An 11228-nucleotide genomic window follows, 5' to 3' on the forward strand; every position below is an offset into this window, starting at 1 on the left:
AAGACTTTGTTTTATTTAGTTTCACATTAAAAAATGATGTTTTAAGAAATGACAAGAACAATTCCCCAATAAAGTGCAAAAAGGGTAATTGATATATGTAGAATGTGAATTTGCTTCCTACAATAACATCTCTTAGAAATATGCATTGTTTCTTTGGAATAAACCTTATAAGCTGGATTGCTGTCTAGAGAGTTTCCTGTTTTATCAGCTTTTGAATATTCACTGATTATTTCAGTCAAGTCATGCTCTAATTCAATGAAACAACCATTTTGACTGAGTTGTCTACTAGATTGAAAAAATTATTTTCTATCACATATTGTCTTTTACAGCCATAAAAGAACCTCATCCATTTAAATATTAAACATATCTAGATTCTTTGACTATGATTATTTTGTATTTGAAGAAGTATTCAAGATTCTTTAAGAAGCTAAGAATAAAACTACCATATGACCCAACAATCCCACTACTGGGCAAATACCCTGAGAAAACCATGACTGAAAGAGACATATGTACCCCAATATTTGTTGCAGCACTTTTTACAATAGCTAGGATACGGAAGCAACCTAGATGTCCATTGACAGATGAATGGCTACAGAAATTGTGGTACATCAATACAATAGAATATTACTCAGCTATAAAAAAGAACACATTTGAGTCAGTTCTAATGAGGTGGATGAACCTAGACCCATTATACAGAGGAAAGAAGTCAGAAAGCAAAAGACAAATGTTGTATATTAATGCATGTGTATGGAATCTAGAAAGATGATATTGATGAGCCTGTTTGCAGGGCAGCAGTAGAAACGCAGAAACAGAGAACAGGCTTGTAGGCACAGTGGGGGAAGGAGATGGTGGGAAGAATTGAAAGGATAGCATGGAAATATATATCTTATCTTATGGAAAATAGATGGCAAGTGGGAATTTGCTGTCTGACACAGTGACCTCAGCCCAGTGTTCTGGGACAACGAGGGATGGGGTAGGGTAGGAAATGGAAGGGGACTTCAGGAGGGAGGGGACATATGTATAGCTGTGGCTGATTCATATTGATGTTTGGCGGAAACCAACATAATATTGTCAATCAAATAGCCAGCATCCATTGGATCACCAAAAAAAAAGAGAATTCCAGAAAAACATCTACTTCTAATTTATTGACTATGCCAAAGCCTTTGACTGTGTGGATCACAAGAAACTGTGGAAAATTCTTCAAGAGACGGGAATACCAGACCGCCTTACCTGCCTCCTGAGAAATCTGTATGCCTCTTGATGAAAGTGAAAGAGGAGAGTGAAAAAGTTGGCTTAAAACTCAGCATTCAGAAAACTAAGATTATGGCATCTGGTCCCATCACTTCATGGCACATAGACAGGGAAACAATGGAAACAGTGAGAGACTTTATTTTGGGGGGCTCCAAAATCACTGCAGATGGTGACAGCAGCCATGAAATTTAAAAAATTCTTGCTCCTTGGAAGAAAAGCTATGACCAAACTAGACAGCATATTAAAAAGCAGAGACATTACTTTACCAGCAAAGGTCTGTCTAGTCAAAGCTATGGTTTTTCAAGTAGTCATGATGGATGTGAGAGTTGGACTATGCAGAAAGCTGAGCGCCAAAAAATTGATGCTTTTGAACTGTGGTGTTGGAGAAGACTCTTGAGAGTCTGTTGGACAGCAAGAAGATCAAACCAGTCCATCCTAAAGGAGATCAGTCCTGAATATTCATTGGAAGGACTGATGCTGAAGCTGAAGCTCCAATACTTTGGCCACCTGATGCGAAGCACTAACTCGTTGGGAAAGACCCTGATGCTGGGAAATGTTGAAAGCAGGAGGAGAAGAGGACGACAGAGGATGAGATGGTGGGATGGCATTACTGATGCAATGGACATGAGTTTGAGTAAGCTCTGGGAGTTGGTGATAAACAGGGAAGCCTGGCTTGCTGCAGTCCATGGGGTTACAAAGAGTCAGACACGACTGAGCAACTGAGCTGAACACAATATTGTAAAGCAATTATCCTCCAATAAAAAATGATTTTAAAAAAGTACTCAAATCTTTCTGTGACTCTCATGTTTTAAAAAAATATTTAGTAAATTACAAATAGCTATTAGCCCATACAACTAATATTTCAGTTGTAATAAAACTAATATTTTAGCCTAATATTTTGCCATATATTTAATATATAAAGAAATGAAAGATACACTTATTTTAACAAATATTCAAGTACCCATTAGATTTCAGTGATCTCAAGAGCAAGATATAACACATGTGACACAAAGATGAATAAAGCCTAGTAAAAGACTGCATATAGGAAGCAAATATAGAAATATGTATGAGATGAAGCAGAATTTGCTAGAGAAGCAACAGATGAGTCAGCATAACAGAGTGCTTACAATCATAGATTTTGAAGTTAGGCAGCACTAGTCTGAATGCCTGCTTTTTCATTTACTTACTCTTATACCTTAAATGTTAGGCACCTCATCCTCTATAATATGTGTGAGATTTAAGTGAGAAAATGCTTAAAAATTATGGCACTGGCCCAATACATAGTAAGAACTCAAAGTAATCGGTAATCATTAGTTCCACATAATAGATAAAATACTATGAGCCACTGTGGGTGTGTAGGAAGGAAAGAGGTAGGAGACGAAAGAGAAAGAGGAAGAGATCACACCTTACTTGGTTAGAAAAAAAGGAAAGCTTGAGGAAATCTTCTTGGAGTAGTGGTGTGTCAGCTGTCTTTGAAGGATGGACAAGATTTTTCAAAATCAAAAAGGGAAGGAAGAGTATTCTGCACAGAGGACCCAAGATAAAATTAGGTACCAGAGGAGTTGATTGATAAGTGTGTTCAGTACGGGGCATGTGTCTGGTATAGCTAAAGCACACGGTGTTTGAAAGTGAGAAATCAGACCAAAAAAGGCACGCCAGTGAAAGCCTTAAACGCTAGACTTAAATGTGAAGCTGCATTTAATTCAGTAGACTTTGTTTTTTTAGTAAGGTAGTGGGAAATGCAGTTTGTGTTATACAGCACAGATTAAGATGACAACACTGCATAAGATAGGACGGGAAAGGAAGAAAATAATGATGAGACTTACTGTGCAGGCTCTTGTAACTACCTTAGAAGTAATGGGAAATTAATTAATAGTGGATAAAAACTATAGTGGACATGGAAAGAAGATTCAAAAGATTTTGCAAATCCAGAACTCAAAAGACTTGGCAACCGATGAGATATTGGAGTAGGGAGAAGTAGGAGTAAAATGCAACTCTGAAATGTCAAGCCTCAGTGACCGAAGAAATCCTAACAGTGTTTCCATGACTAAGGAAATCAGAGGAAGATCCAATTTTGTGATGTTGATGAAAAGTTCAGTGAGTGGTGAATTTGTTGTACCAAATTCTAGGAATGGTGTTCATCATGCCACTGATAAAGATCTTGAGTTTGTGAGAGAAACTCAGGATGGAGATATTGATTTGGACCCCCAGGCAGCCCCTTACAAACAGACAGTGAGATTGTTGAAATTATATTTTCAACACCCTGAAAAGAAAATAGTAAAAGACATTAAGTTTCTGATCTTCTTATTCCTTGAGAGCTACACCAATAAACAGTTAATAATAATGTAAACTTTGTTTCAGTTTGAAAGCTCAAAGTCATGAGCATATTGTCATTTAGAGTGGAAACAGGAAAAAAAAAAGTTTAAAAGGGTAACCAAGGTCATAAAAAGAAGAGCAGGAAATAAAATACCAAAGAGAATATGGGAAGATGGCTTTAAATAAGAGTGAAACCTCTTTGAACATGGACCTTGAATTCAAACAAAAGATTGTCTTGTTAAAAGTTAAAAACAGAAACAGAAAATCTTGACAGCATACTAATTTGACAAACATTGTTACATTCTTCTGTTTTGTTTTATGAAACAAAGTGTTTCTTATTGTTGATGAAACATCTTCTGTGCTTCACATATTAAGCACACTTCCAATTAATATGAAGAACAAAGATGTGTAACGGCATGAAGAATCTTCAATGGTGAACGAAGAAAATCCGAGTTCTTTAATAGCAAAAGAGCATCTTATTTAGCTACTAGATTAACCTAATTAATTAACATAAATTAGAATTTTTAAATAATGAAATAACTCTTCAAAACATGACAGGTGGGTGTGCTATCTTTTTTAAATGAAAATCTAGACTTCAAATGCAGTGCTATAAATGCATAGTGTTCACATTTTTATTCTCATTCCTAGCAATCTAACATTTTCTAGTATCAGTGCATTTCCCTCTGTTGCTCCTCATTATTTGGTCATTCAGAGTCCAAAACTAAGGAAAAGGAAGCCACAACCATTGAAAAATGCGTCATTTCTCCTGCCCACAGAAACATTGATTTAGATCATTTGTGGAAAACCTGTTGAATGCAATGAGTTAAGTCTTGTGTTTCTAAGCTAGATATGGAGAGAGGGTCCATCTTTCAGGACACAGAAATATGTAAGCTACAATTTTAAAAAGTATATCCATGAAAGCTACAATATCTAAAATCTTCTAAGTTAGATAATGCAACATTCTATAAAAACAGGGAGATTTGGACCGATACTAGTCATAACACGGCAATATTTTAAAATGAGCCCTGTAAGTAATTTGGCGCCTATCTTTTAGGATGTGATTGGAAAAGCTCTGCAGTACCTTGGAACATATGGTGAACTGAGCAACATAGAGCAGGTTGTGGCTGTGATCGATGAAGAGATGTGTATCAACTGTGGCAAATGCTACATGACCTGTAATGACTCTGGCTACCAGGTAAGAGTCATGCTGTAATTAAGATGCTGTGAGGCATGTTTCTTCTGGCTTTTGTAGCAGAAAGCATCTTTTGTTGTGAAGTGTGGGATTCAGACCAGACATGCCAAGCGTCACTTCTCAGCAGTGACATAGCTTTCCATCCCCTCACATCCATAGCACAGAGGTGATTTTCCTTTATAATTGGAGAAACAGTTGCTTTACAATGTCAGGATAATTATTGTTCTCCAACAAAGTGAATCAGCGTATATGTACATAGATCCCCTCCCTCATGGACCTCGCTCACACCTCCCCTATCCCACCCATCTAGATCACCAGAGGACATTGAGCTGACCTCCCTGAGCTATCCAGGAGGCTCCCACTCGCTATCTGTCTGACCCATGCTAGTATATATATGTCAATCCCAGTCTCCCAATTCACCCCTCCTCCTCTTTCCCCCTCACCCCATGTCCACACCTCTGTTTTCTGCATCTGTGTCTCTATTCACGCCATGCAAACACGTTCATCCATACCGTTTTTCTAGTGATTTTTTCAAAGGAAGCTAATAATTCATAAGAACAAGGCCACCTTTCGGTGCACAGTATTGTTTTAGTGTCACTTCATCACTCATAAAATTGGAAGGAAAAATTCAAACAAAAACTTACACAATTACGGCCATAAGGAAGCATCATATCTTAAAGGAGAAAGCAGGGAAAAGAACTACCACTTATGTCCATGATCTGGAAGGAACTTGCTTCCTTCTGTGGCCTTCCGTTCAGTGTTGACTGGGCTTTTACTACAGTTAGAAAGAAAAGGCGTTTTACCACCAACTGGTTGTGCTGGTTGGGACCTGAAATTCTTCTGTAGCTGGAAAAGCTGAGCAAGTTGTGTTCCTACCACATAAAGTGAGCCAGAGCTTCTTCCCAGTCCCCGAGCCTCAGCTGAGAGTCTGCCATGGAACAATAAAGAAAAAAGGGCGCATTCAGCTGTCTTCGGGTTAAGAGCTACAGAATAATATTGTTTTCATTAAGTATTTCACACTATAAAGAAGTATAATAAAGTAAAAATAAGATCCCTTTAAGATGATTAATGAATTTTCAAGATAGATAAAATGGCCTATTCTTTAAAAACTATATTTCGTTCACCTTATTTAGCTTGGAGAAAGGTCCTATTTGCTTGTGATATGATTTTATGTATTCTTCTGACCACCTAATAGAGGTATGACAGACATAAGTTTAACTCTTAAAAAACCTCTTCTTCCTTAATTTAACGCTGTTCCATACCCAGTTTTTACCCATTGTATTTACTCATCTTTTTCTACACCTGAAAAGCATCTCTAGCAGTTATTTTGAATAATCATATCATATTCATTTTCATTTCATCTTTCCTCTCATTAACCAAACAGAGATAAGTCAGGAAGTTCTAACACTAAAGTCACAGCACCAGGGTTCTAATGTCTTAAATATTGGAGGTTATGATTCCCACCTTGGAATTGTAGCCTTGGCAAAACTTCAACAAAAATAATCTTATTAGTGAGGGGAGAGATTGAAATTATGCATTCAAAAAGATTTTTAAAAGCCTTCCTTTGGCTCTTCTGTCTCTCAAAGATAAAAAATAGAAAATAAAAATAAAAAAAAATAAAAATAAAAATCTTCAAATGTGAAATTTTACATGTTTGCAAAATTTCAAAGTGTAAGATTTCTAAGATGTAAGTATTATTTTATTTTCATCAATTGTTTCTTGGATTTCTGTTTATAAAAGGATACATAAGGAAGAGAATAGCTTTTACTCATTTAAACAGTCATCTGAGATGTTGTTTTACAAAACATGGCAACAATTTGGTTAGACCAAATTTCCTAATGGTTTGTCATAGCTACATACTTGTTCAGATATATGGTTGTTTCCTTAAAGCTCAGAATTTTTTAAAAATATTAAGCACTCTGACATAATTCACTCTAATGAGACCATTTTAATTTGTTATGTTCATAAAAGGGAAAATATTAAGTTGCAAGGAACCTTATTTGACGGAGGGAAATTCTTAAACATAACAAATACTTTAATTGGATTTTATAACATGTTGTATATGACACAGGAAAAAAAATCAGAACTCAGTAATTATTTGAAAATGTAAGATTCACAGACCTGACCTCCAGGAGTATCTGGGACGAGGTGGGGGCTTACTGACCCTCGTAATTTTGCTCAGCCCCCTCGCTCATCCCTCCAAATTAGCACGCAGCCTGAGTAAAAACATTGACTTGTTCTCCAAGAGAGACTTCTCGACGAGTCCTCAAGCCCTCTCTGCCCCCATGTAGCTGCCCTGAAGTCTTTCCTGGATGGAAATTCTTGTCTGTTGTTTCCATTGTTGAAATATCTCTTTCACAGGCAAATAGTCATCATGACTTTAAATAAAAATCTCAAGGCTTTTCCGGTGGCTCAGGGGGTAAAGCGTTCTACTTAAATAAAAATCTCAACTGTAAATTTCACAGTAGGTATTTTCATTGCATACTACAGATTGTTGTTGTTCAATTGCTACACCATATTGTAAATTAAATCATGTTAAAAGAAAGAAAGGAAGGAAAGATGAGAGAGAAGGAGGGAGAAAGGAATAAATTATTGAGTTTCTCAAGATCCTGAGCAGTTTGAGAACTGGAAACCTTATCCTGGTTCTCCAAGCAGAAGAGTGTGGGGCCAGACCAGAAGCCGGGTGTTCGGGTTCCCGTCTTTCAGTGCTTTTCCCTTTGGTGGGGGAGTAATGCCTCGAATCAGCTTGGAAACCCTCAAACCTGAAGGCTGGCTCTTAAGCTAATTTTTTTTTTTTTCTATTGCCTTTCTGTAAGCTCTATACCCATAATGTGACACTTCAGTGTCGAGAAGCAGGCGTGTGAAAAGGCCAAGGTGTGGAAGCGCCCTGCCCGCCTCAGGTAGCCGACCCACCAGGTCGTGGTCAGACTGGCAGGACCCACAGTCTGCTCACAACGCAGGAAACCCGAGAGTTCCTATGTTATGAAATATTTTCCTCACACAAAGCAAGAAAAACACCCCTAAGGAATTTTAAGCATCGTGTTTCTAGTTTAAAAGGATTTTTTCCCCTCTTTTTTTCCCCCCCTCTTCCCTAGCAGCTCAACTGTTGCTATAGCTGCACCGCCGTGCTGGGCGTAGCTGTCTCCGAGCGCAGCTCTCCTGCGGTGGAGAAAAACGCTGATGCCAAAATAGGGGCGTTCTTGCCCTTTGTGGGCAGTGACAGCAAGACTCTCTATTTCTGTTTGCAGGCTATCCAGTTTGATCCTGAAACCCACCTGCCCACCATTACTGACGCTTGTACGGGCTGTACCCTCTGTCTCTCTGTCTGCCCTATTATCGACTGCATCAAAATGGTTTCCAGGACAACACCTTACGAACCAAAGAGAGGCTTGCCCTTGGCTGTGAATCCTGTGTGTTAAGGTGATTTGTGAAACAGTTGCAGTGAACTTCGAGGTCACCTACTTATGCTGATCTTTTCAATTGTGATCATTATGCTCAGCTTTTGCTAAATTCAAACAAACCTATAATTTCTAAATTTTAAAAAAAAGTAATTTCTAAAGAAATTTCTGAATTTTAAAAATGTCTGCTTCCAGTGATCATTCAATTAATGGTCATAAAATAGAATAATTCTTTTCTGAGCAGAATTGTTCAATATAACTATGTAGCAGTTAATTGGATGTTCACCATCAGTTGTCCATAATGAAAAAATTAACTTTTTTGTAGCAATTAATGCTACACTTTCCAAATTGCCCTATGCTGAGTTCTGTCTTTGATTTCTAATTGTAAGGGAAATTAAGTATTTTAGAACAAAGTACAATTTAACTTACAAGCAAATGTTTCCAAGGAAACATTTTATAATTAAAAATTACATTTAATTTTAACTCTGTTTCTAAGCAAAAGTAATTAGCTCCATAAAGCTCAGATGAAGTCAAATAATTATTTACTATGGTAGGAAAAGAAAGCCAATGAGGGTTTGGGAAACTTTTTGTTAAGGTCTGGTCACTGAAATATCTGGATACTGAAGGCGAGAGTGTTCAGCAACCATTTGTATCGAGCTATGCTATTCACCACTCAGGCCTGAGATGGGTGTCCAAATGCTACCAATGAATCAACATGACATTCCTCTTTAAATATGTAAACTATGTTCCCAACAAAGTAAGACATTAGGATGGAACTCTGGTTAAAGCCACTCTTTTGCTGTGCACATATCTGTTCTATCTGCTTCTAATATAGTCACCTTCATGATCCCAGCAATTAATGTTTGAACACAGCACAGATTATACAGAAGTGGAGTTATGTGCTTCATTATTCAAGAATGAGAAATACAGTATGGGCAATATATATTAAATGGGTGATACCACTTTACCAACTCTTTATTTTAGTGTTCATGTTGAGTTTTGAAAGTAATTAAAAAAGAAGTGGTATTTTCTGTTACTGCCAAATAATATTTTTATATTCCTCTATTTTCAAAACCAGCAAACAGCATCTTATAAGCTTGTTTATCTCTTCTTTGTGGCATATTTTAATATGAATCCATAAGTAGTAAATCTTCATGTAATCATCCATAGCACCTTTCTATGACAAATGCAAGATCAAGAAAAAAATAAATGCTTGATTATGCACTTTTAGAAATGCACATTTACCATAAAATCTGTATGATCAAATAATATTAAATAAAATTTTATAAAGCATTTTAAATAACATGGTCATTCTCTATCTCTTTTGCAAATACAATCTCATGTCAACCATTTAGATTTTGAGGTAGAGTAGTTTGGGGTTAACTCTGTTGTAAATTTCATTCACATTCAGTAATACATATAATAAAGTTAGTTCAGATCTAATGAAGGTGTCCTTGAGACTTCTTCCCACTCCTCCACACTGACTGATCACCCCTTCTGTACAGATGATGCTAACGTCTATACCTGCAAGTTTGACTTCTATCCATGTATCTGACCACTTGCTGTATTTAAGCATTTCAAACTCAATTTCAAAAGTCAAAATAGTTACTTCTACTTTTTGTCTTCCCTGTTTTCATACAGTCCTTTTACCATGTCCAATAATTTTACACCTAAAACATTCCCCAAGGCTTTCCCCAGCTTTAAATTGTAGAAACTGCCATAGTTCATTCCTCTAACATGTATTGTCCAGCTCTTGTAATAACTTCCTAACAGGTCATTTGATATCCCTGCTGACATCCCTGCTCACTTTTTCGGGTGTTATGCTACACTACTTGCCAACGTGATTGTGCCATCATATTTCTCCATCATAAAAACCTCCAGATCTTTTCATGTATTAACAAATTAAATGCAGTTTCATTGTAGCTTAGTTGGTAAAGAATCTGTCTGCAATGCAGGAGATCCAGTTTCGAATCCTGGGTTGGGAAGATCCACTGGAGAAGGGATAGGCTGCTGCTACTCCTGCTGCTGCTAAGTCGCTTCAGTCGTGTCCGACTCTGTGCGACCCCATAGACAGCAGCCCACCAGGCTCCCCCGTCCCTGGGATTCTCCAGGCAAGAACACTGGAGTGGGTTGCCATTTCCTTCTCCAGTGCATAAGAGTGAAAGTGAAGTCGCTCAGTCGTGTCCGACTCTTCACGACCCCATGGATGCAGCCTACCAGGCTCCTCCATCCATGGGAGTTTCCAGGCAAGAGTACTGGAGTGGGTTGCCATTGCCTACTACAAGGAATAGGCTACCCACTCCAGTATTCTTGGGCTTCCCTAGTGGCTCAGCTGGTGAAGAATCTGCCTGCAACACGGGAGACCTGGGTTCAATCCCTGGGTTGGGAAGAGCCCCTGGAGAAGGAAATGGCAACCCACTCCCGTGTTCTTGCCTAGAGAATCCCATGGATAGAGGAGCCTGGCAGGCCACAGTCCATGGGGTCACAAGAGCCAGACACGACTTGGCAACTAAACCACCACCATTAAAATGGATGCATGAGACAGGGCGCTCAGGGCTGGTGCACTGGGAGGACCCAGAGGGATGGGATGGGGAGGGAGGTGGGAGGGGGGTTCAGGATGGGGACCACATGTACACCCATGGCTGATTCATGTCAATGTATGGCAAAAACCACTACAATGTTGTAAAGTAATTAGCCTCCAACTAATAAAAATAAATGGAAAAAAAAACAAAAGGAATACAATACTCTCCTGCTTAGCACCACCCCCCACCCCGACTATTCCAAACATATGTCCCTTACATAACTGAGCTTTAGCCAAAGTTGGAAGATAACTACAGTCTCTGGAGTTTGATATCTGCCTGCCACTTAATTGCTTGTTACCTCAGGCAACCAACCTCAACTGTCTAATCTTTAAAACTGGCATTAAAACAGTTTCTAATTCTCAAGGTTATTGTGAGGATAAAAAATAATAATACAGGTTAATTAAACAACTCACTGAATAAGCAATTATTTTTACTTACCTAAAAGCATCCTATAATGAAACAATTTAGAAAATAAAGGTATGTTTTGAA

General features: G+C 38.0%; 1 protein-coding gene across 1 annotated transcript in view; it reads left to right on the forward strand.

The window, feature by feature from the left end:
* Nucleotides 1–9692, forward strand: part of DPYD (dihydropyrimidine dehydrogenase) — an 886622-nt gene extending 876930 nt beyond the window's left edge. Inside the window, exons 22-23 of the mRNA XM_061121314.1 lie at nucleotides 4622–4762; nucleotides 8008–9692. Of these exons, the coding sequence (XP_060977297.1) occupies nucleotides 4622–4762; nucleotides 8008–8178 (312 nt within the window). The 3' untranslated portion in view covers nucleotides 8179–9692. The remainder of the gene's footprint in view (nucleotides 1–4621; nucleotides 4763–8007) is intronic.
* Nucleotides 9693–11228: the final 1536 nt, after the last annotated feature.

This window comes from Dama dama, chromosome 20 (assembly GCF_033118175.1).
Source record: "Dama dama isolate Ldn47 chromosome 20, ASM3311817v1, whole genome shotgun sequence".
In the NCBI taxonomy this organism is placed as follows: Eukaryota; Metazoa; Chordata; class Mammalia; order Artiodactyla; family Cervidae; genus Dama; species Dama dama.